Source organism: Apteryx mantelli, chromosome 4 (genome assembly GCF_036417845.1).
Source record: "Apteryx mantelli isolate bAptMan1 chromosome 4, bAptMan1.hap1, whole genome shotgun sequence".
NCBI lineage: Eukaryota > Metazoa > Chordata > Aves > Apterygiformes > Apterygidae > Apteryx > Apteryx mantelli.
Window position 1 is genome coordinate 56653167 of NC_089981.1, and position 26335 is coordinate 56679501.

Consider the following 26335-nt stretch of genomic DNA (forward strand, 5'->3'; position numbering starts at 1 on the left):
CCCAGGCCTTGCTTCCCACACGACGCTGGTTTAACACAGTGTTAGATGACTCCCACCTTGTTGTTCATTGTTACCTGTCCAGTCTTGCCAAGAGAGAAAAGGAGGGTCACCTCTTCTGCCAGGTGAGATTCAAAGTTGTTGAAAATACTTTTTCACTCTCAGGTGACTCTGAATGTTGCCATTGTTGTGTTTTATGTTTTGTTGTTAAGCAAGCTTTTATTAATGTTTTTGATGGAAGCAAACTACTCATTTATTTAAATCCTTGACATTAGTCTTTTCTTACCTGTGCCTGTGTGTGGGTTTGCTTTTATGTTTCTGGCTCTGTTTTTGAACAGGTTTTAAAAATACAGTCCAGAAAACAACACAATTTGTCAGTGGCATGCTTTACCCCAAATATAGCAGAAGTCATGTCACTGATACATTTTCTCCCTCCTTCATTTTGACCTCAGACTGTTCTACAATGCAACTGTTTTTCATTACTGTCCTTTAGCTTACTCAGTCATAGGCAGTAAGTTGGTTTTATGGCAGGACCTGAAAGTCTCTCCCCACTCCTGCTTCCCAGCTGCTTGTTCCTGCTACTTACTGTCCCCCATCTTGGTACTTGTTGAATCTCTCCAAGGGTCAGTATTGATGGAACACAAAGCCAGCAATAAATCTGAATAGTTTTCTTCCTTTTCTGAGTTAAATAACTTCATGGAAAGGTAGGAAGAATTCCAGAGCTGGCATGTGAGAGGGCAGGAGGGAGCAAGACCTCTCCCTTTTGCTAGCAGCAAGCTGTAGGTTTGGTTCAGTGTCCTTACGAACCCCTGTCTAGGTTATCTAAGCAGCGTAATTGTTTCAGTTTCAAGTCTTCGTATCTAAAACAAACTACTCTGGTTGTGGGCTGTGATACGCTTTGAGTTCTAGATGAGATTTCTAAACAAAATTGTTCTCTGCATCAGCCAAGAATAAAACATAGATACAACTCTTTAGTCTGTTTCTTTGAGTGCTTTGAGGAGCTGTTCTTTGTGCATGATGCCCAGACTTTTCCTGTTGAATTGTGTTTTTGTTTGCAGTAGGGTGTCTGTCTTACTCTTAATCCACTAATTTATATGCATGATGTCTCAGCTTTTAGATATGCTTAAATTCTACACTGGCTTCGAAATCAATGATCAGACTGGAAATGCTTTGACAGAGAATGAGATGACGACAATTCACTATGACAGAATTACATCATTACAGGTAGGCAGAGATTGAAGGGTTTGGGGGAGAGAAGGGATGTAGTTTTGCTTTTTTTAACCTAATCTGCAACTAGAATAGGGGTTAAGTTATTTTCAAAACCAAACTCATTATTTTTCCTGTTGAGTTACAGGAATAGTTTTAACTCGACTTTTCTATACCATATTGAAGACTTCATTAATACTTCATGTTATGTATGTGGATAGAGTAAAAATAAATAGCCAATATAGAGGACCTAAATAAAGTAACAGTCAGAATCAGCAGCCCTGTAATCTGCTCTAGCAAAATAAAGCCGTGTTTGGTTTGATGTTGTCATTTTAATTTAAGATGAGCTGCTCCCACTAAATCTACTCAAGGGAAATTAAGTGCAGTAAGGATTTAATTTATGGTTATGCAGTAGGTGGCACCATTTCTTCAAAATCAGTATACACATATAGTAGCACTAGTGCTCCCTTGTACGTAAAGAGACAAAATCAAGGTCTGTTATCATCTGTAGTCATATAAAGATATAGCTACACTTTTTCAAAAATTTTAACATCAATTTTAACAACAAAATTCAAGGAATTTTGGTAAATAAAATTTGCTCCTTGTTATTCTTAGTTGTCTGCAAGATTACGTGTCTGTCCTCTTATATTTTTGTTTTAATGACAAAAACAGCAAATGCTGATGGGAGATATTTCAGAAAGATAGTCTCTGAAGCACAGGAATCATAAATAGATGGTGCTAACTAAGAAAAATGGAGATTTCATTTCTAGCTTTTACTTCTATTCTGGCAGTGTCCACAGCATGCTATGTGGTATGAATCAGAGGAAGCTATGCTTATGTGTGAATGTTTAGATTGTTATTAAATTTTTTCTTTAATATACTTAAATTCAGTTTTGGGGGGTGGGTGTTTTCTAGAGAGCATCATTTGCACATTTCCCAGAGTTATATGACTTTGCACTCTCAAATGTAGCTGCAGTAGATGCCCGTGATTCACTGGTGAAGTTATTTGGACCCCTCAGGTAAGTCATCAAAATGAAATTTAACATGAAACTGAAATTTTTTCTCACTATGTTTTAATTTAACAAATTTCTAACCTTTTTGTTTCCAAATCCTCGTGCCAATAAGACCAGTTCATACTTACTCTTTTTTGGTGTCTTTGTCTGTTGAAATAGGAAAAAAGGGAGAGCTTGGATCCACTTGGAGAAACTAGTAGTGAACAGTCTAATTCCAATCTTAAAAAAAAAAAAAAATTTTTTTTCCTTTTTTCTAATGAATATGAGAAAGCACTAATTTTCTGGAAAGTAGCTAGCTGCTTAAAACAACTTCAGCAGTAATTACCTTATAGTCATTAACCTTAAGAAATTAATTTTTTTTTTTTAAATCTTGCTTTCTACCAATCTATAACAGAAATCATAAATCTATACTACTGTACTGTATTGTAATGCTGTGATTAATAGGGTAATAGTCCATATTTTGACAGAGGCAAGGTGTACTCTGTGAGGAAAGGAAGCGCTCAGTATCTAGTTCTGTTTACAGATTCAAGTCCTAAAACAAAAGCTGTCACGCCTTTGTGTTCTCTGCAGATGAGTGGTTCAGCTGATAGCTATAGCTGAACACACTTGGCCCATGGAACAGTTCATTTTCTAGACACTTTGTAACTCTTTTCAAAAATACGTATTTTAAATAATTGTTTTAAACTTCACTTAAAATACTGGGCTTGAATTGTTGCTCTTTGAAATTCATAATTGTACTTATAAAATAAAAATGCTACCAATGACCTCTCTCTCTTTGGGTGCAGTATAGAAGTTGACAAAGTGTGGTTTTTTTCCTTCTACTGTGCAGCTCAAATATGCTCCACCAGGTGGCATCATACCTTTGCTTACTACCACCTCTTGCTGAAGGGGTAGACACAAGCTATGAAAAGGAGTTTCTGCTGGAGTTGCTGGTAAAACCATAATTAATATTGCTTGTATTTTTTCTTCTGCAAACTCAAGATCACAGCTTAGTTTAGCAACTATAGTGTAGTAAAGTACCCAGTTAGGACCCTTTGTTGGACCACTTGTGAGCCACCACAGTGTTACGGCAGTAATTTGGATTCTAAGATAGCTTTTAAAACCAAATGATAAATTAGCTATTTGAAGCTGTTGATTTATAAATGTAGGATCCCTGAGAAACTACTGTGTATATATCTGAGGTAATTGTAAATGCTGATCAGCAGAATCCCAGTAACAGTGTTAGAGTCTCTCTGGAAAAATTGTTGCTGTATATGTAGTTACCAGTTGTTCCCTTTAAAAATATATATATATATTGCTAACACAGAGCTAGCTATTCAGAGTCTGTTTGGGTCCTAAAGGCTATTTTAAATCCCCTTTGCACATAATGTGTTTTTTTCAGATATTCAGAATATAGCAACATTACTGTAGGCTTCTAAACTGATATCAATATTAGGATACTATAACTATTTTTTAGATCCTTTTCATTGACTTATTTTGCCATTGCTGCTTTCTTTAAAAATGTTTAGATAATTTCCTCAGGTTTAGGTATTTTGTAATATATTTATGGATACCATGAGGAAACATTTGTTCAGATGACATACTGTAGTACTGGATCTTTTTTTTTTTCTCCCAAATAAGGAGTTAAGACCAGCTATTGCTGGATGGACATTGTTACAGTTAACTATTGAAGAGAGTATCTGTTTACTGGAAAATTTTAAGTCAATTATCTGCTAAGCCTTGACTGAATATTTTCAGCTCTTTTGTGCCGTTTTTGGTCAGTTGGGTACCCAAATAATTGTTGGACGCTAGAACCATGACTGATTACTTGGACTATGTGTTTGTTAATCTTCTGATGTCACCAGATGGCTTCAGCTGTAATTAATAGAAAAGAAAGCTTTTTAAAACAGAGAAAATGGCAAGTGACCACATGTACATAATCACCAGCAGTCTAGTGGATTAATACAAGTTTATCAAAGATAGCTTTATAGTCCTGTTTTGACTTATGTTTGTTTTAAATGTATCCTTTCTTCTTTAGGTTTCCCGTCACGAGCGACGAATATCTCAAATTCAGCAACTCAATCAGATGCCTCTTTATCCCACAGAGAAGATTATTTGGGATGAAAATATTGTTCCAACTGAGTATTATTCTGGAGAAGGTATGATTAGTAGTTCAGTGAATTTGTATTTCATTCAAATTGAATTTTGAATGGTTTTACAGCTATGAGTACTGGACTGTAAATGCTAAAAATAAGCAGTTCTGTTGTCTGTGTTCATTCCGTCTTTAGAACTTATATGTAGTAACTTAGCATCTTTCAGTGTTCTAGGGAAAGGTCAACTTCAAGATTTCTATTTAGATTGTGACTCAAGAACATCGAGATTAAATTGTTAGCAAATTAATAGGGATTTAAAAACAAAAATCCAAAGTTTTTGTTTGTACAAAGCCATTTATTTACTCCTAATCTGTGTAACAGAGATGCTATACCAGCAGTTGCTGCACAGGAAGTTACTGTGAGGTGCAGTGCAACATTGTGCATGCTTTGCTCTTAGGTAAATTCAAGAAAGACTTGTTTTTTAAAAAAAAAAAGGCAGTGGGAGGAGAAAATTACCACTAATTATCTCACCCTTTTATTTCAGGATAAGAGTATATGCATAGTCACTGAAAGGTAGCACATGCACAGTAAATTCAGAACCTAGTGTAACTGGTGGATGTGCTTATAATCAAGGAAGCAAACTGCAGGTATTGCAAAGAAGGAATTAGATAATTTGTAACTTTGCAGTAAACAGCATATGTATTTTGTCTAGTTCTTTTAAGACTGTGTGCTTTTTAAAATCTGTTGCGTGAAAATTTTGATTTGGAACATGAAAATTCCATATTAAAATGCATATCAATGAATTCCATATTCAAAACATAGTACAAACTGTTTCTGGTTTGAGCAGTGAGTATTTTATTCTGCACTTTCCTCCATCTATTTTTGGTTCAGAGTTTTTTGTGTTGATGTGTTGTAAGTGTTAAGCTCGGCCTCTTAACATAAATTAGTTTCTTGGATATATTTTCTCTGAACAGCAATAATGATAACGGAGAGATATCTTTGAAATTTGTTCTCTTTAGAAAAAGCAGGGGGAATGGACAGCAAAGGATCTTTTTACAAACAGTCATATAAATGTTACCTAGAGATCTGACCAAGAATAGGTAAAGTATATAAGTGGCACATTTCAGTGTCATGGAAATAATTCAAAGGTGAATCAGATTTTTCTGAATAATAGCTTTCCTGCTAGGGTTTATTATTTAAAAAAAAAAAAAAAAAATCAGGGTAAATTAATATGTAAAACACTTTCATTTTTTTCTTTCAGTGAACAGTTGACACAGGTTGTTTTAATGTTGTAAAACATTCAAATTCTTAAATACAAGTTGAAGTAGCTGTACTGTCATTCAGTAATACTGACTGTATTGGAAAGCTGACTTCTATAGGAGTTAACTCATTGTGCATGCACTGTGTGCATATTTTGTTTCATTAGCCAAATATATTTTTCACAATATATATATAATTGCTGTGGGCAAAAAGTGAAAGAGTGGTTAGTTACAACAGCTGTTTCTGTGCTGTTTTGTGAATTGTTTTAATAATGTTCTAAATAAGTTTTAATAATGGTAAAATGCTGTAATTTTAGCAAGTAACAGCTGGTGGAAACATTTCCTCCTCCTGTGGTGAAATCATTTTATCTTTATATCATTATCTGTGTATTGATAGCACTCCTGTGAAGCATTTCTCTTGCTGTCAAACCATTATAAGTGTTCTCTATTCTGCTTCTCTCAGACTCAGTTTACACTTTCCTTTTTTAATCTTCGTATATTCTCCAGCCCTGATTTCCTGTCTCTGGCTCATGTCTCTCTACAAGAATGCTTGGTACCAGGAAAGAAGTTGTGCAGTCAGTAGGAAAAGTGTCTACACACTTTTTTTGTAGGATTGTAATTTTGGAGACAATACTGTGGGAATAGAGCATTCTCTCTGTGGATAGATGTAGGAAGTCTGTGGTTATTCTGGCTTGTCTCTATTAAGCATATGAAAATGCTACCTTTTTTCAAAAAAATCATTCTGTGGATTTTTAAGGGAGATGAATGCTAGTAGAACTAGCCATTGAGATCAAGAGTATATACTGCTCTGAAGGTCATCAGAGCACGTGTGTTTTGTTTTCATGTTGTTGGGTTTTTTTTTCTGTATTCTCAAAAGCAGCTGAATTGTTTTGGTCCAAAATTTAAATAAGAACAATTCAATCTAAGGAAGATAGAAGTATAGTTTTGTTTTTCTTTTAAAAAATGGGGGAGAAAGGATATCTCTTTCTGATAAGAAATGCTGGGCAGCCTTAAGAGGTGTTGCTTCAGTTTCTACCCTGTGTGCATATAACTAGCTTTACAGGACAGGTTTGTTTCTTTGTGTTGGAAAATGTGTTAAAGTATTTTATCACCATGTGCCTTTCCAGAATAGAAATTATTGTGTTATATCACCTTTCTTCACTGAAACTATATCTCAGTGCATGTGAAAGCCAGTATGTAGCATATATACTGGTGAAAGGTTTCAAGGATAATGCTGGACATTACAAAAGCCTGAAGCTTTTGCAGGTCTCAAGCATAGGTGTGAAACACTAATAGTCCTCCAGTAAGATTATGTGAGTAACATGTATGTATTGTTATTGTGGAAGGTTCACATCTAAGACTATCCTAAAGCTATCTAAGTAATTATGGGGCCTGACTAGGTGTTTTAATACTCCTTCATCAGTTAAATCCACTCTTCCTATTCTTTTCATTCTCCCCAAAAATCTATAATCAGTAGCAGAAATTTTTAAGGAAAGTTATGTATTAAAAATTGATTTATTGGCTTAAAACTTTTGTCTACATTGATGGTTTTGTGGCTTCTAATAAGCATAAAGGATTGAAATTTACAAATTGTTTATTAGTGCACTGTTTTTTATTAGTTAATGAGTCTTTCTGTCCATATTAATTGCTGGCTTAAATGTTGAATTCACAAGATACTTTGTCCCACATTTGGTTTGTATAAAACCAGTTTGGTGGTATCCTGTAGACAGTGAAGGATTCAGTCTTTAAATAGTTAGGTGTATTATTGCCAGAAAGACTGGAAGCTCCTTTAATTAATTATTAAATTAAAAATTTTGGGGAGAGAGAGGAGAAAAATGTGCGCTTTTTTTTTTGAAGTGTAGGTATAAAAGGAAAGTCGTAGAATAATGTATTTATATATTTACTAATATGTAGAAGCAATACATTAACTCATCTTTCTGTTCATCCATCAAATATCTCCTCCAATTTCTTCTTGCCCCAGGTTGTCTCGCACTTCCCAAACTGAATTTACAGTTTCTGACTCTTCACGACTACCTGCTAAGGAACTTCAACCTCTTCCGGTTAGAATCTACGTATGAGATCAGACAGGACATTGAAGATAGCGTCAGTAGGATGAAACCATGGTAATATTTATTAACTGACGCAAACTCTTTTATACTCAGTAGTTGCTTTTTGTTAACATCTTGCCTGTTTCTTCACCTCTCTCTGACTTTGATTTTTTTTTTATAATGCCAGCATGAGTTACCCTCATTTTTTGAAAGGCAAAAGTAAGTCCGTTCATGTTACACTTCAGTTCTAAAATGAAGGATGATACAAAACTAGTTCACTAGCATGTAAAATTAAGACCTCTACTTTTTTCTCAGAGCTATCTGAGGTAAATTATTTCACAAATTAAAAAAAGAATTGATCTAGCAAAACTTTTTTTTTTTTTTTTTTTTTTTAGGCTATCAGAATATGGAGGTGTGGTCTTTGGTGGATGGGCTAGGATGGCACAACCCATTGTCTCTTTCACAGTGGTGGAGGTGGCAAAGCCCAATATTGGTGAAAACTGGCCTATGCGAGTACGAGCAGATGTCACAATTAATTTGAACGTCCGTGATAACATCAAAGATGAATGGGAAGGTACTTCTGTGAAATAAGGTTCTCAAAGTAGGCATTGATCAAAATATCTTCTTACTTAATTTTATTTGTAGGAAAGGTTTTATATCTGAGATACAGATTTGCCAATTTTAATGTGCTGTTTAAAAGTAAATTATTCAAATTCCAAATCTAAGAAAATTAGACTTTCCTGTAATAAAGTTTAAGATGATTAAAATACTTACCACTCCACTGAGGGAGAATGTTTACTATTTCACACTGATGTCGTTTAGCTTGTAACTGTAAAATTCTACCTCCTAAAGGGAAAATGGAAAAGTAATTTAGCATGTGAAATCAGTGTGCATGCTAGTAATGTCCCATTGGGAGAGCACTGGGGAATGTGTGATCTGTCTCATATACAAGTGGTGAAAACTGATTTAATTCAAACCGGTGTTTTTCAGTAGTTTTCAGTGTATTTGACTGTTGTCAGGAAATGCTAACTGTGCCAATACTCTGTGTTTTGTAGAAGTATCCTTGGGTGATACTTTTTTGCTTGGGGAACTGAACTTCAGTTGACCTTGTTGGGAAGTGGCTTAGAAGCATGTGCTTGTGCTTGGATTATCAGTAAATGTCACTCCCCTCTTTTTTGTTAGAGAAACCTGTTAAATGTGCTAGAGTTGCATAATGTGGTTATAGGCCACATAGCACAAATGCTAAAGCTGGAGCATGTGATAAACAGATAGACAGATACAAGTTTGGGAATGTAAATTTCGATTCACATAGTTTCTCATTAGTAATGTTAGGAATATTGATGTCAGGTGGAGGATGTTAGTAGACTTTACCTATGGTAGGTAACAGCAGGTTTTGTAAACTTTCAGATGTCTTTAGTCAATGAACCATCAGCTTTAATGGTAGCAAAGTGATCTTGGGCCTGAATGTCGTTTGACATGCAGCTTTTTACATGTGCTTGCAGAACATTTAAAGGATTTGTGTTGAATTTGGGACAAATCCCTGCTACCTGCATTTTTTTTTTAATAACTTCTGCAGTTTTGTTCTTAGCCTTTTCCAGTCTGTTAGTATATTGTCTTTCTTTAGTTCATCACAAAAAAGTGTTAAACAGTTTTGCCCAATACCTCCCATTTCTTTTTGTGTTTGTCCCTTTATAAGGAAGTGTCTTGTTACAAATCATTTTTATGATTTTCATTCACTTTTTAATTATTTTGAAAATACTTTGCCTTCTCATATACTTCGACAGTGCGTTCAGGGTTTATAGCATGTGATATTCCTATATCATCTGTCCTTCTCTAAGTCCAAATCTGAGTGTACTTATGATTAAAAATGTAATTTCTTACACTGCTTCTGATTCGACAGTTTCTGTATGCTTTTAAGCACTTGAGGGTGAGATTTTATAATTTAATGACTTAGATAAAGCTTTCCATCCCGTGATTAATCTAGTGAATTAATAAGATTAACACCAAGAAATTTTATAACCATATGTTTCTAAAATCAAATAGTTGCCTTTGGTGTGGTCGTACTCTCCAATGTTTTAATATTCTCAAATATTTTTTTAATGCACTTTTTCTTCTTTCGTGTATTGGTATTTAATTGATGATGGTAAAACTCTGTCATTTAGTAATATATCGTGTCCTGAAGGTTGCTAGATTACAGGAATATACCAGAAGCTGATATCCTTATTATGGTGCTAGTTTACCTATAAAATAAATAAATAAATATACACACATTTAATTATAGCAGTGCACCTACTTTTAAATATTTGAGCTGTGTCTGTGGTTTCTGAAGCAGTAATGCTTTAAACTAGATAATATTCAAATCTGTTGCTGAATCAGGACTTAGATGAAGAATTGTCTGACATAACAAGGTCTTGATGAAACTGCTTTAAGTTGGATAACAATATCCAAAAGTAATAAATTATTTGCCTCAGGCGAAAAGGATCTTTCGAGTGAGGTTCAGCAATAATCTCTTCTTAATTCTGTTCAAAGTTTCTGTTAATCATGTAATGGAATACAGCATATATTTAGTAAATTTTGAAGGTTTCACAGATCTGTGAGAATCTGCAGGTATGCTGGAGGAAAGGATTAGTGTTCAAAATGACGTTAGTGATTTGGAAAAATGGACTTTTAAAAATAGGATGTAATTCAATAGGAATGAATATAAGATACTAAACTTAGGTGAGAATAATCCACTGTACAAATCCATGATGGGGAAATAACTTGTTAGGCATTAACTCTGCAGAGAGAAAAGAATCCGAGTTCATGATGGTTCAGAAGCAAATGTGACTCAACAACAATATGCTGCTGCTGAGGGAAGAAGAAAAACACTCAACCAAGTCATACTGGGATTTATGAACTGGAGCATAGCCTAGAAAAAAAATGACTTGTTTGAGTGACCTTCTTCTACCCTAGTACATTGGTAACTAAAGTAACTTTGTTTAGAATTTTGTGCCTGGTTCTAGGCACTGCACTTCAAAATTGATTTAAATCAATTTGAGAAAGTCCAAAGAAGGCAACAAGAATAAGAGATTTATGCTTTTTGAGGAATGACTGAAAACATTTAGGTTGTGTAACCTAAAGAATATTATTGGGGACAGAATAATCTTGAAATACATAAATTTGTTGTCATGAAAAAAGGAATTAAATTCCCCTTTTCATATCTGGAATCCTAGCAGGTTTTAGGGTGTAAGAGTAGTGGGAAAGGCAACAATATCCCATGGTTCTGTATCCGCTAAGTTAAAGGTGTATTTAAAAGCAGAAGGCATTATGCTCTGAACAAATGCTTTTTAATTTAAAAGAAATTTTCAAGTATTCTGTTGTATGTATTTTAAGGAATGGAAATGGAAAATAGTATTCAATCAAATCACTAAATTCTCCTCTTTGGAATCAGGGCTGCGTAAACATGATGTCTGTTTTTTGATTACGGTACGTCCCACGCAACCTTATGGCACTAAGTTTGACCGACGCCGACCTTTTGTTGAGCAGACTGGCCTGGTGTATGTCCGAGGCTGTGAAATCCAGGGCATGTTAGATGAGAAAGGACGTGTTATTGAAGAAGGTAGGGTGTACCAAAACTTTTTTGAAAGACTTTTTTTTTTTTTTTTAACTAGCATAATTCTTTACTTTAACTTCTCTTTTAAGTGATGCTCATTGAATTCATTACCTACTTGTGAAAACAAGCCAAATTCAGAAGTCATCTTGAAAAAGGTTAATTTGATAAAATCTGATCCAAGTTCTTTCAATACAATACATCAGGTACGTTTTTAGGAATAAAATAGATTATATTTAAAAACGCTGTTTGAAATGGAATGAAAATGTGAAAGAAAAACATTGTACTGCCACACAGAAATGAGCTTCAGTATGATTATACCTAAATTCTGTTTCAGAAATGAATATGGATCACTTATTTGAATGATAATCTGCTTTTAGCACTACTTCAAATTATAATCTAACTGTTTGCTTCAATATGGGCAGGACCTGAACCCAAGCCGAGACTTAAAGGGGACTGCAGAACATACAGAGTATTTTTGGATCCAAACCAATATCAACAAGACATGACCAACACAATTCAGAATGGAGCAGAAGATGTATATGAGACATTTAATGTAATAATGAGAAGAAAACCAAAAGAAAACAATTTCAAGGTAAAGTTATTGTACATGGATTCTTAGAATGAAAGTTCATTTGACTGTGGTAAGCATTACTGAGACTTGTTTGTTTTAGCTGCATGTAGTTAGACAGGCTTTTCAGGTGGAGTTCAACAGCATTAAGAAGTTAGAGCCCATCGGCTGGTGGTAACTTTCCCCCATAGAGCTAGGTGTTAGAGTAACTGAGAATCAGAACACTACTTCTTCACTTGAACGCTCAATAATAAAACATTAGCTTATAATTTCAGTCTTTTAACAGATATCTTTCATGCTAGTTATATTTCGCCTTTTAGGGCAAGGGAGCGTGTGGAACATTTTTCTTATCTGATGTGATGGTGGGCTATAGGAAAAGGAGAAGTAGCTAGTCAAAAGACAAAATTCTGAGATATTTGTTAGCTTTTGGAAATGTCACTGGACTGGTTTCTCATTAGACTTTGGATGGTGTCAGACAAGATTTAACATTGATTATTTAATAGTCCTTACAGGGATCTTATGCCATGCTAACTGCAGCTTTGTAGATTGAATGGTGCTTTTTCTTTTGACCTAACAGTCACAATGCGTTACTCGCAATGGATGATTCTTTGGCATTTCACTTCCTTGGGTATTCATTGTCAAGAGAGCCTTCTGGGAGTTTGGTCAGGATTTAAAAAACCTATTATGCTATTGTCTATTGCCTATGAATAAGATTAATCTAAAATTAAGCACGCACTTTATATTCAATTTTGCTTATACAGCAGGTGAGTCAGCAAGTGTTGTTTCTCAGGAAGCTTATCAATAACTTAAATTTTTCTCCCCCCACTTAAAGCAAGAAGAGTAAAGTTTTTCAGCAAAGATTAAGTATTTATTTGAGTTTCTAGAACCAAATATGAATTGAAAAAAAAATTTGAAAATTGACAAAGTGGTCCTTGTTGCCCATCACAAGCTTTTTTATCAGGTGGTTTTAATCTGGCATAATTCTGTACATTTGAAAACGGTTCTTGTACGTATGTTGGGTTTCTTTGCTGTTAGATGATTTAGATCATTTAATCTTTAATGTTCCTTAAGCTTTCCATTGGCAAATGTAGCTTGAATAAAAAATTCCCTTTCTTTTGGTGCATTAGAATTCACACATTACATAATTGAAGGGATTTTCATTTTAGAGGATTCTACAGCATGTTCTGTGAAGCTGGATAAAGAGGCATGACTAGTTTTTTTCTTTCCTCTATGACTAGAAAGATGTCTCTGGTGTGAAACAGTAGCTTGCATGCTCCACTCAGAGCATTCTAGTATACCATCCAGCAGTGGACTAGTATACTAGAAGTACTTGATAGAAAGTCCTATATAACATTGAAGTTAACAGTCAGTTTTGTTTTTTAAATGTGTGTCTGTGGCAGGTCTATTTTACATTATGAACACAGATGTTCTCTGCCAAAACTTATTCGTATGCTGGCACCACAGAAGTATTTGTTCAGACAGGCACTTTTGTGTAGTCAGAAGAAAAATGCTGCAGTGGATATTTCAGATCGGTCAGAATTGGTTAGTTGTGAGTGTAGCTTTCAAATTTGTACTGTCTACTGCAAATAGTGTACCAGCACATCACTATGCAAACCATGCTATGTTGTTTTTTACTTAAGTCTCATGTGCATTCATTTGTCAAGACAAACTATAAGTTGTTTCCAGTTTTATCATATCACTACCGATTCAAGTACAAGCTTTCCATGTTATCTGCAGAAAACCTTTCTAACTACAGCTGGATAGAAGAAAACAAGGTATCACTGTGATTAATGTGCATTATGTATTGAGTTGAGAGAACACATCTTGAAGTTTTATACTGTGTCTGTAGGAGAGAAGATGAGAATATTTATACAGTCCTAGTAAATAAAGCGGATGTGACAGCAGTGGAAGTGCAAATATAATGTGTTTGCTGGAGATGACAGCACTACTTTGCTACAATTGGTCAGTAGTGTTAGTTCTTAAAAGAACTAATCTTATTAGCTTTACATGTTTAGAAGTTAATTTTGAAAGTTGAAACATTTTTTGTGATGAAAAAACAACACTTTAGCTGTTAGGAACATATTTCTTAAACTTTCCTCTGAGAAATTATCATCCAGGTTTAGAAATACTATCTTTTCTTAGCACAAATGTGTTAACTTGCACTTAATACATTTAAGCCAGAAAGATTTGTTTTATATTTGCAATAGTATCATACAAGTTCCTAGTTATTATAGGACTAGTCCCTCAGCATAACTCAGGCTTTAGAAATAGTGCATACACAGCCTTTTTTGTTCTGCACCTCACATGTACAAAAATTTTCATAAGGCCAAGAACAACAAGAAATATACTACAGAGAGTGTATTGCCTCTCCAAGGCAAAGGGAAAGGTGGTTTCTGGAGTGGTTTGTAGCCATCAGATAAGAGTCTTGGAAAGCCTTCCCTTTTATTATGAAATGAGGCTGAGCTGAGAGTATATTTTGTGTCGCAGTGATGTGTGATAATGCCAGTTGTGTTAGCCCATGCAGATTCACTTCCTCCCACAGCTAGGAATTTAACTATCCAGAGGTCCTTGTATAAGGTTGAACCTGTTATAAAATGTTTCCTTGATGTGAGAATTGCATTTGAAATATTAGGAGCCCTTTTGCTGACAGACAATCGAGCAACCTTTTTTAGATAAGGAAAGGAGTGGACATACAACTTCAATCAGTCTTAAATTTTACAGTGCTAAGTTGCTTTTGAGTTATTGACTTTACAGAACTATCACAGAATGGTTGAGTATGGAAGGAACACTCTGGAGATTGTCTAGTCCAACCCCTTGCTCAAAACAGGATCAACTGCAGCAGGTTGCACAGGACCTTTTCCAGTTGGATTTGAGCATCTCCAAGGATGGAGACTCCACAACCTATCTGGGCAACCTGTTGTAGTGTTCAATTACCCTTATGATAAAAACTTTTTTCTTATATTTGAGTGGGATTGCCTGTGTTTCAGTTTGTGCCCATTACCTCTTTTCTTTCACTGGACACCACTGAGAAGAGTCTGGCTACATCTTTTCGCTCCCTCCCATCAGGTATTTATACACGTTGAAGATGCCTCCGCACCTTTTCTTCCTGAGACTAAACAAGCCCTCAGCCTCTCCTTGTATGTACCAGGTGTACCAGTCCCTTAATTATCTTTGTGGCCCTTTGCTGTACTTGCTCCAGTATGCCCATGTCTCTCTTGTACTAGGGAGCCCAAAACTGGACACAGCGCTCCAGATGTGTAGCGCTCAGCTACTCACCAGTGCCGAGTAGACAGGAAGGATCACCTCCCTCAGCCTGCTTGCAGTGCTCTTCCGCATGCAGCCTGGGATGCTGCTGGTTTTCTTTGCCACAAGTGTGCATTTCTGGCTCATGTTCAGCTGGTCCACCAGCACCCCCAGGTCCTTCTCTGCCAAGGTGCTTTCCAGCGGATCGGCCCCAGCCTGTACTGGTGCATGGCATTATTCCTTCTCAGGTGCAGGACTTTGCATTTCACTTTCTTGAACTTGATGAGATTTTTGTTTGCCCATTTCTCCAGCCTGTTGAGGGTCCTCCGAATAGCAGCACAACCATCTGCTGTATCAAGCACTCCTCACAGTTTTGTATTGTTTGCAAACTTGTTGAGGATGTGCTCTGTTCCATCATCCACGTTGTTAATGAAATTCCATAGATTAATGGGACCTAATGATGCTTCTTCAAAGTCAAACTCGTACCCTAATTTAGTTGAAATTAAAGGCATAGAATGTATAAAGGCAATGAATTTAGCCATCTGCATCAATGTAGCACACTCATTGCCTTTATAGAGGTTGTATGTTTAAACAGGACTGATGACCATGTTACTTAATTCCATGAATGATACAGTGCAAGGATGAAAAGGGCAGAGAATTCTACCCTTTGGAGCCTGGTATATAAATTCAGACACTCAGAATAAGATTCCATGTTTTATTATGGCTGAGTATTCTCGGGAAGATCAGCATTTGGAAGGTCTGTATTATATCTTGGTGTGAAGTGCTGACACCAAGACCATGTTTATCTTCAATTTGTGTCAACTCTTCATGATGTGGCAGGTTGAAGGATCTGGAAATGAGTGTGTGTTTCATATAGTATGTTTCTTCTGCTGAGGAGCAGGTGTGTGGTGTCCTAATACCAAGATATAAGTAAGGTGGTTGTTGATGACTTGCCACTAAAGTAGCTCTTTAATAGAAAGAATAAAGGCTAGTTATGTTTTAGTTAAAACACTTTTCAGTCTTCTCTGTGCAAGTCTAAGATCTGGAGGAGTGGAGTTTTCGTGGGAGAGGGAGTAGAAGGATAAAGTATTGACATAACCACTGACAAGTGATGAGTAAATAAATGAATTTGGGGGTTAAGAGCTAGCTTTTGGAGGGAAACTTTCTGAGTTGGCTGCAGGAATGAGATTCCTAGGGTTGAGGGAGAAACCTTAAATTATATGATGCGGGTTTTGGATTTATTAGCCTGGTACTAAGCATTGGATCCAAGTTTTAGGGTGGTTGAGGCATTCATTTGGTGTACAGTTGTGCTTTAACTAAATATGATTTTTGTGCTGCTTGAAGTAAAAAGTAATTGTTTTAAAAAGCCTTATGTGTATAGTCTTCATAAAGCCTGGTGTGAGGTTTACAGTTTGCTTGTTTCAGAGACTGATAGTTAAAGCAATATCCACAAAGCTGAAGCTTCTGGGAAGAACATGTATGTGGAAACAAGTTGGGGACTCTGTGGAGTTATCGGTTGCCTTGGGATTTAACTTGCTGGACTGGTGAATTTACTTTTCAGGAGTGGGGAAAGAAAGAGTTGCGAAGCAAGGAAACTGCACCCCGAGATTGTACATAGAAGCTCAGTGTGTTCCTGGACTATAATTTTGCAGAACTTCTGAAATATTTTCGGTTCAAACATGATGGCCTTATGGAAGTCCTGGAGAGGAACTGTGTGCAGAAAGATGGATAATTATTGATTAAATTTGAATTTGTCACTCATTGTAAAGCTAGGACTATAAACTCAGACCACAACAGACACTTTTTATTTTGTATGCAGGTTGTTTTGAACTGTGCCAATTTTTTTCCTCTGAATGTTCTAGAATGAAAACGTTACTGATGATTATGATGCTCTTTATTATCTCTTCACTAATAGTTTAGGAATTAGTTTCTTTGACACTGGTGGTTTGTTGTATGCACTGTATACACAGTGATATCAGCAGAATATATGGCAACTGATTCAGTCTAACCAAACACCTGTTAGTGAAAGACTGATACATGCTAGCATCCTAGAATAATTTGGTTAGTGTTCAGTATGTCACACTTTGTCAGTAAAAAATCATTCTTTCCAATCAAGTTTTTTCCACTTTTCTAATTTGCAGGCTGTTCTGGAGACTATTAGGAATTTGATGAACACAGATTGTGTGGTTCCTGACTGGCTGCATGACATCATTCTCGGCTATGGAGACCCAAGTAGTGCACACTATTCAAAAATGCCAAATGAGATTGCATCTCTGGATTTTAATGACACTTTTCTCTCCATTGATCACTTAAAAGCCAGCTTTCCTGGATATAGTATTAAAGTGACTATTGACAATCCAGTTCTGCAGATACCTCCGTTCAGGTGATCTAAAAATTTCCAATACTCCTGGCCTGGTATTCTCACTTAAGTGCATTGTCAGATGGGATAGAGTTCAGTGTTTGAAGGGAGGTGCTCTTTCTTATAAGGAAGTATGTTCATAACTTAATAGAAGGATTTAAATTGTTATATAACAGAGGCAACTACATACTACAGTTAGGCTCAGGACTGTCTTCTACTCTACAGTATACGGAAGTACCTCAATACATTGCTTGTAGACCAGTCTATTGAATCTGTGGGAAAAACAACAGTATGAGATACAGTCAAAGTGTGCAGCTTTCATCTTGGTGTTGTGAGATCTAGTCTCCTCAAGTTCAGCTTAATAATTTTTAACTACCTGATTTTCTTACATGACACATTAAAGCAAGCCAAGAATGGCAATTTCAACTTCAGTTAAAATTTGAGCTTTTGGAAACATCATTCAGTTAAAGCAAAAAGACCTCTGATATCCTGTAGTGCTTTTTTTTATTTTAGAAATGGTTTCTGGAACAGAATGCCTGCCCTGGTGACTCCTGAATGAAAATGACGTGATTTCTTTCAGTGTTATTGTTGTCCATCTCAAAATATTAGTGGTTAATCTTATTAGACATGTTCTATCCCTCCTTGTGGCCTTCCTTGTGCTTTGGCAGCTGAATTTCACAGTGTGCACTGTTGGAGAATAGGTGGCTGGACTGAAAAAAAGTGTACATGTTTTCCCTTTAAAGTTAACAAGAATTGAAATTTATTCCTTTTTGAAGGAATAATTCTGACTGGGGGAAAAATGGATTTTTTATTTTTTTTTATTCCCCAGTCAACTCTTGTCATGGCTAAATTGAATCTTGAAAAGGGGGGAGGTACTCTTCCAGGCTTGTTTGAAACACTACATGCAGAGTATATGTGGGGATGGCACTAACACTACGTAGTAATATGATAGTAGTCTAAAAGCATCAAGACAAGATAATGCCCACAATTTCCCTTGATAAATTAGTGTTAGAGTTTTCAGTTCTTAAGATGGAAATACAGATTTTCATCTTTATGAACAACTTGCAAAACATTGCTTCCTTATTATTGCTATTGCTCTTCCTACTGCTGCATTTCTCTTGCAAAGAGATTAAGAGGTTATTGCTGTTAAAGATGTCTCTATTACTGTATCAAGATGATTGGATAGCTGTTAGAAGAATCCCTTCACCATGATATGTTTCTGATTTAAATTAGAGGATCTTGCTAACATGTGATAGAGGACTACAAAAAATGAAATGAAATTGGAGGATGCAAGCCTTCAGGCGTAGAAGAGATTTAAGACATTGACATATTTTGTAAAGTGTGAATCGGCTCTAGAAAAAAATCAAGTTGCTGATGACCAGTTGCTTTCTATTTTAACTTTATCTTGACTTCTGTGTCTGCTATTTTCATTTATGAACTCTTTGCCCTCTGTGCTTTTCTAGCTGTCTCAGCTCATTGCACATGTGTTTTCCAGCTGTTTAAAGAACACTTCTTCTGAACTTTGTTAAATACACTATTTCTTAAAATCAGCATCATCAGTTTATTTTCATCCCTTTTCCTTGTCCTCATTGATCCTTTGTTGTATGCATCCCCTGTTGTTTCCTGATTGTGTGAAGGTTTATCATAATGGTGTAAAGAAACTTAATGTATAAACTTCTAAAGGTAATCTGGTGTCGTAGTGAATATATACTGAAGTGTAGACATAAAATGTGTGTTACAGGATAACTTTCCCAATAAAGGGAGGTAAAGGAAAGAAAAGAAAGGAAGAGGATGGGAATGAAGAAAAACCCGAAGAAGCTAAAACATTGATTGTAGAACCTCATGTCATTCCGAACAGAGGACCGTATCCATATAATCAACCAAAACGGTAAGAATTGCATGGGAATGTAGTTACAAATGCTAACAGATAAATAGCCATTCATTTTCAAAAATAGCTAAAACAGTATTGTAGATTGTAAATTAAATGCGATTTTAGTATCGTTACCAAAAAAAAAAAAGTTTCTTATGTAAGACTATTTTGTTTTATATTTAGAACAAAGTATTTTATTATCCTCTCTATTTAAAACAAATCCCTTTGAAAAACATGATGGGAAATACTGGCTTTCAGTATTGTTAGGACTTTGAATATTAGTATTAAAAAGTTAATTTTTTCTGTAATTGTCCCTCTTTTGAGGGACATTGATCTTTTTTAAATAATTTTTTTTATAATCAATTGAAAGTCTAATTTAAAGAACTGTGGTGATTGGATAATTTTATTTTTAGAAGTATGTAAAATACTTATTTTTTCATAGTACTGGAAGTCTGCAGAATCTTTTATATACCACTGAAAATAAGCACTTTAAAAGCTTCAATTTGTTTTCAATAATTTATTTTAAAAGCAGTTGGAAATGTAAAATACTGTATAGCATCAGAGCACTAAGTTGCTTTGCCTGTGACTGTGCATACATATCCCATTCTCCGTGCAGCAAATGACTTGTAGATGTTTTAAAGCTGAAGACCTGCAGTTAGAGGTCCAACATCAACTCCTAGTTGTGATATCTACAAGAGTGTGACTGTGTTAGGGAAGGAGGAATGCACCTATTAAGCGCTGGTCCTTAGAGAAATGAAGAAATGTTTAGAGATGCATCTTTGCGGATGAGAGGTTCAAATGGAGTAATAAAAGTGTGGGGGTGTTTGGCCTATTTTCTGTTAAGAAAGCCTTGATAAAAGGCTCTAGCAGTTCTTTGGAAAATTATTTTACTTTCCCTGGCTAGTAGATTGGCCCAAGAATTTATCAGTGCAAGTAAGTGCTGATCTCGCTTAGAAATACTATTTTAATATTATTGATAACAGGTAGGTATTTCTACCAAGACTTTTTATAAATTCCTTTACTGATTGCAAATGATAGCATTAGAAATAATTTGCTTTCATAAATTATTTAAGAATCAATCTGTATATTTATTTGCAAAACTTCCTCGATATAATTCAAGTATTTTAACTTTTAACTTGAGAGAGGTGCCTGAGGTATGTACTCTATGTGTAATAGAGATGGCCTTGGTAGAACTCCCATTGCTTGAAGAATGGCAGGTCTGGAGATGCTGTTCTTTGTCAGAGTGCCTTGTTTAAGTTTTGATTGCTTGTTAGAATGACTTGTTTAGGAATTGATAGATTTGTCATTCCATTTTCTGTAACCTAGTGATGTCATTTAACTTGATGTTTCAACATGTCACTATATTACTCCAACATTGAAAAGGAGAATCATAACTAAATAATTTTACACTCTCATTTGCTGCATTCTCAGCAAATACTAACCAACTGAAGACATCCTTTTTAGATGGGATGATTTTGTTGTCAAGTGAGCACTGATCTACTGTCTTGCTTAGAAATTGCAAGATTGTCATGTTTATAAAAATGTTACATTATTAGTTGTAATGATGGTCCAATATATATAAAAGTTTGTAAGCATGTAATTCTGGAGAAACACATAGCTTTTTCATTTAAATCAAACTTGTTAAAACAGTGGCTTTAACCAAAACCGTTGGCAAAATCTGTGAATTTTCTGATTTTTGTTTTGCTGTGTTATAGCAATACTATTCAATTTACCCATACTCAGATTGAAGCTATACGTGCAGGAATGCAACCTGGGCTAACTATGGTAAGAATATTTTTTAAGGATTCTATGCTATAAGTTCTTATTTGATACTGGTGTGAGGTACATTCAATGAAGCATGTCCTTTTTGTAGCCTCTCTGAGGGCACATACACTATTAATTGTTAGAAACATGAAAAACCAACACCGGGAGGTTCAATGTCCCCCCTTCTTCACAAAATCATACCTCAAAAAGATATCTGATCTCTGCATAATTGTAGCCTATGTCTCAATGGCTAGCAGCTTTCCACGACAACTGAATTTACTTCTTCAGGTGGTTGGACTGCTAGTTTTAGACTGCAGAGCTATTGTTGTGTCTGTCATTTTGGCTGTTTTAAATTAGTTGCATCATTTTAAGTTTGGTCTAACTCCATTAAAGGAAATGAAAGTCATTGAATGGTCTCCAGGGAGCTATTTTTTCTGCTGTCTTATGAAGTTTAATCTACAGCTCTTTATAATCCTGCTGACTCCAATAACTAAGAAGCTTTAAACTAAATCAAAACTATAGATTTGTTTTGAAAGTAAGTTGTATTTGGTAAAGTTCTGCAAAGGGCTGTAAAGCTTACCATTCTTAATCAGATCTGACCACAGGTGCTTCCAATGAAGTACTCTCTACCTGCTAGTGACTCCTCAGTGGAGTATTTGAATGACTTTTCTGTATTTGTTATGATCCTCTTACTCTCTTTCTGGACTACTTGGGCATTAATGCTAATTTTTAGCTTTTGAATTAGTATTCATTAGCACCATACTCCTTTCCTCCTCCCCTTCCTCTTTGTCTTTTTACCTCTCCCTAAATACTTGCAGCTAGCACATAAAATGCAAGGCAAAGGAGGAAAAAACTTCAGTAGCATTGTTTGTCTTTTCTGGCTGCCTGGCTAATCTGCTGAAATCAGTGATATTGTAAATATGTATAAAGGTTACCTGACTTCTTAACTATCTTTTTGAGGATGGAATGTTTTTCAGTAGAGCATAGCAGAACTTTCTGAATTTTGGCAGCCTATCAGCTTTAAGGTCTGTTTAGAAATTAAAGCGCTTTTTTGATGCCATAAGAATGACACAGTGATAGAGGCTTTAAAATTACATATTTAACAATGTTGGAGGAATGAGGCCAATGATTTGAACTGCTGGGTTTTAAATAATTGCAGTGTTTGCCTAAGAATACCCACATCAGTATATAGGAGTATCGTTTTGTATCAGTATTCTTGTCAACAGAAAAGGTGACTGGGAAATTAAAATCTTCTTTATCATTTTGTAATTTATAATTAACACATAAAATACTAGGGGGGGGTTTCTAGGTAAGGTAGTTTTTGTTTTCATCTTGTTTTTTAGAATAGCATTATGTACTGTTCATTAATATCATTTAATCTTTGTTGAAGTAGTAATAATAACTTTCTAATGCAAGCATAATGCATTATAAACTACCTTTTGCCTCATTTTGGAGGGCTTTAAAGGAGAGAGTATCTTCCTGTGATATTCTGTCAGTTTACATAAATGGTCAGTATATAGTTTGATCTTTTTCTACTAAAAACACATTCTTTGATTTTTTTTAAAAGAGGTCAGAGAATGGGAGTCTGGTAGGTCAAAAAGGGAAAAAAAGATGACAGTCTTTTTTTTCTTTTTGAGAATGTGTGTCTGATTTTTGACTAAATTACCTGTTGTTTTTCTGTGGGGGAAAAGAAGGAGAACTGGTTGGGAGAGCAGTTATATAATGTAGGCCTATATATATATATTTTTTGTCACTGGAAACAAATATATTTATGAGAAAGAAGTAAGTACCATCTTACTTGATTTTGAATCTAGTTGATCAGTGATATTGTCTAAATAAGGCAAGCATGATTTCCCAGCAATTTGTAATTTTGTATGTAGATATGAAATATGCTATTCTGTGCTTAATACTGTACAAATGACTTTGAGATGGGTTATAATACTTTTAAAATGTGTTAGGTGTAAAATTTAATATTGTTGGTGTAACTGAACCTATAACAACATCAACAGTAGGTATTCTGTATGGCCAGTTCTAGATTTTTTGAGTAAGTGAAGAGACTGGAGTCTGTCATTTTATATCTGCCTCCCTTATTCTTTTTCAACAACTTTTTTTTATGCTTTTTTCACTATTTCCCATCTTGCTCTGAAGTTGAACAGACTTTTTCTTTTTTTCCTGAGGAAGTCTTTTTTTCATGGTTTCTGGCTTTGGATTGCAAAACAGAGAAGAGCACTTCATATGCTGACTGACAGTATTCCTCTTATCTAGGACTCTGCACAGGCTAAGTCTTTCACTGTATATTGCATGTGTTTTTGAAGGTCACAGAAGCTAGCTAGTATTCGTAGGTGAAACATTAGATTTTTGTCATTGGTGCCCAATGTCTGTGTCTTGTCAGATTGCTGTTTTTCCCAACAAGCTATATTTCTGTCCTGTGCAATAGTCTCATAAATTATGGGGGGAGGGGGAGGGGAATGATGATGATGATTTTTTGTTTGTTTTATTTTATTTTTTTATTTATTTAGGTAGTGGGTCCACCTGGTACTGGAAAAACTGATGTAGCAGTCCAGATAATATCCAATCTTTATCATAATTTCCCAGAACAGCGAACCCTTATAGTTACCCACTCTAATCAGGTAAAGTAAGAGCCATATATAAAATTTTCCTGTAGTTAAAATCAAGAACAACAGATACTGAGATTAGTAGTTTCATGATTGCAGTTGTTTCTAACAATGAAAACTTGAGCTGGTTTGTGTGCAGTTCATGTGCCAACTTTATAATGTGAGATTTCATTTTCGAATTTCAGGTTTGTAGTTCTGAGATATTTATCAGATGTTTTTGTTATATTTAGCTGCTTGGGGGTGGAAATTAGAAAATATTTTGAGTATGTGTCAGCACGGTTCTCACAGTTACACATTGACCGCACGCATGCCAGACTGGATTTTTGCTAGCTATCTGTCTAGGTCTCTGGTTGCTCAGTGCTTTATGCTTCCAAGTGAAGACATAAAAGGTAGCATGTCATCTTCAGCTGGGTACTTCCCTTTCACAAGAGGTGAAGACCAGCTGCTAATTCTCAAACACCTTTAAAATAGAAAAATGCCTTAAAGATTCTTATTCTAAAGCTGCATCTGCTTTAGAAGCATTTGTTTGTAAACACATCTTTTTCTAGTAAACTAGTCGTATCTGTTTCCCAGTCCTAAGTAGCCTATCCTTTATCAGCTATTTTAACTCAACATATCACTTGGAAAACATTTCATCTTTGTCCTTCAGAGTGAGATCAGGCACTCACACCGTCTACCAAAGAATGGTTGATGGAGCTTGCTCCATTCCTTTGGGTAATGAGCTACAACCTGGAATAATATACACCAGGCTACAGTGGGTGAAGGGTGAGTAAGAGGTAGTAGAGTTGAAAGAAAGGGTTGAGAGCATGTCTGTTAGGCAGAAAAGTGAAAAAATAAAAAATTAATTTTTGAGGCAGGTAGGAGACTATTTTTACCAGACAAAAGCTATACGAGTGCATTAACTTGAAACTGTACTTGGCAAAATAACCCGTCTCTCAGCAGTGTTCATTCCCTATACTTTTGACACTGTACTTCAATGTATTTGCATGACTTCCAGTTGACTAGAAGTACAAGTGAAGCTTACTCATGTTTTTTCTTAAAATTCCATAACTTGCTGATCCAATGCTTACTTCTTACTCTTTCAAATATATCTGAATTGGGAGTTAATATTAAACTGTTAGAGAACTGAAGTGTTTAAGTCGCAAGACATAGCACACCTTGACAATTTGGGGTGGGCAAAATTCATTTATCTATTTGAAATGGAGACATGGCACCTGTCAATACCAGATAGCACTCTTCCGATGTACAACAAAAGTCAAACGAACAAAATAGGTTCAAAGCCATTTAACAAAATGCATGTTTGCAAAGTGTATGCCTTGAGACAGTTTTATAGATTAATAACTGTATAAACCATGATTTTTTTAAAATAAATTAGATGATTGACACAATTTTTAATCGTGGTATAAAGTATGTAAGGACAACTGTTTCAGGAGGCTGATTTCCCTTTTATCAAGATTAAAAGGTCTAGTTTCAGCATTGCCTCCATGTTTGCTTTGGCTTCAGTTGTTACCAAAATAGGCATCTGTCCTAGTTGGCACTAATAAATCTTCAGTTTTCCCTACAAGAGCCTCTGAACTTCTAAAAACTACTCTGTCCTGTTCTTGTCAATCTTTAGGCTCTGAACCAGCTGTTTGAGAAAATCATGGCTCTAGACATTGATGAGCGCCACCTCCTGCGTCTGGGTCATGGAGAGGAGGAATTAGAGACAGAGAAAGATTTCAGCAGGTGAGCAAGAAGGAGGTGCTAATGATAAACTGGTTTGTGCAAACATTGTAGCTGAAATGTGTGTGCTGAATCCCTTCTGCCTCCCATGTAAATGAACAAGGAGGTGTCCTTGACAAGTTTTACCTTTCTCATATAATTGAGTCCAGGTAATGCTGACTGCCCTTGTTTTCAATGTAAGGTTAGATAATTTTAGTTTTTATTCAGTATATAAGCTATCTGCTCTCTTGAGAATCCAAAGGCAAAATCAGGCAGTTGCTTGTTTACGAATTCAACCATTTGAAAAAAATAGTTCACTATATGTTGGGCAATTATGCATTTTATAGAGTTGATTTGTAGATTATAGATTTAAGATTTATAGAGTTTAGATTTTAGATTTATAGAGCTGAATTTGATTTAATCAAATTACTCCAGAAATTTAATAGTCAAAATCTTAATGAAATAATGTCATGGCAGATACTTATTTAGTAGTATCTAAGACTTACTATATTTCTTGAACACTAACGCTAATCATTAAACGATTTTTTTTTTTTTTTTTTTTTTTTTTTTGAGACTCTCTCCATTATAGTCATTCTTTTTCAAAGTAACTCCAGACCTACAGGACATTACTGCAAAGTCCTGCAGATTCTGGCAATTAGGGAGGGAGAGATGTGTGATGAGGAATATATTTAGAGGTGGGCTGCACTTTTCTAAGAGGAGAAGTTTATTTCCTGTTTGCCTCTATTTTTGCTTCTTTTTAGGTTGCTTCTAAATTCATGCTTTTGTGTGTCAGGCTGCTTTAGAAAGGGCAGCAATACATTCTTATTACTTGCAAGCCTCTTGTTCCATTTTTGCTCCCTTTGCTGGCAAAGCAGAAGAGGGTAGTATAGGGACATAAGGTGGAGAGGAGCTGATTAAGCTGGTACTGTCATTTAAGAAATGTAAAAGGAATCACAGCTAAAGAAAATTTTTTAGCCCTGAATGAATACGTAAAACAGGGCATATGATTTGAATTGTGAGGAATAAGA

General features: G+C 35.4%; 1 protein-coding gene across 2 annotated transcripts in view; it reads left to right on the top strand.

The window, feature by feature from the left end:
* The window catches only part of AQR (aquarius intron-binding spliceosomal factor), a 64360-nt gene that overhangs the window by 16108 nt on the left and 21917 nt on the right, over positions 1-26335 (top strand). For both annotated transcript variants that reach the window (XM_067296667.1, XM_067296668.1), the window contains 14 exons: positions 6-122; positions 1108-1221; positions 2119-2222; positions 3046-3148; positions 4234-4354; positions 7529-7670; positions 7991-8169; positions 11026-11193; positions 11610-11779; positions 17140-17381; positions 19099-19245; positions 20943-21012; positions 23511-23621; positions 25222-25331. In XM_067296667.1, the coding sequence (XP_067152768.1) occupies positions 6-122; positions 1108-1221; positions 2119-2222; positions 3046-3148; positions 4234-4354; positions 7529-7670; positions 7991-8169; positions 11026-11193; positions 11610-11779; positions 17140-17381; positions 19099-19245; positions 20943-21012; positions 23511-23621; positions 25222-25331 (1898 nt within the window). The remainder of the gene's footprint in view (positions 1-5; positions 123-1107; positions 1222-2118; positions 2223-3045; positions 3149-4233; positions 4355-7528; positions 7671-7990; positions 8170-11025; positions 11194-11609; positions 11780-17139; positions 17382-19098; positions 19246-20942; positions 21013-23510; positions 23622-25221; positions 25332-26335) is intronic.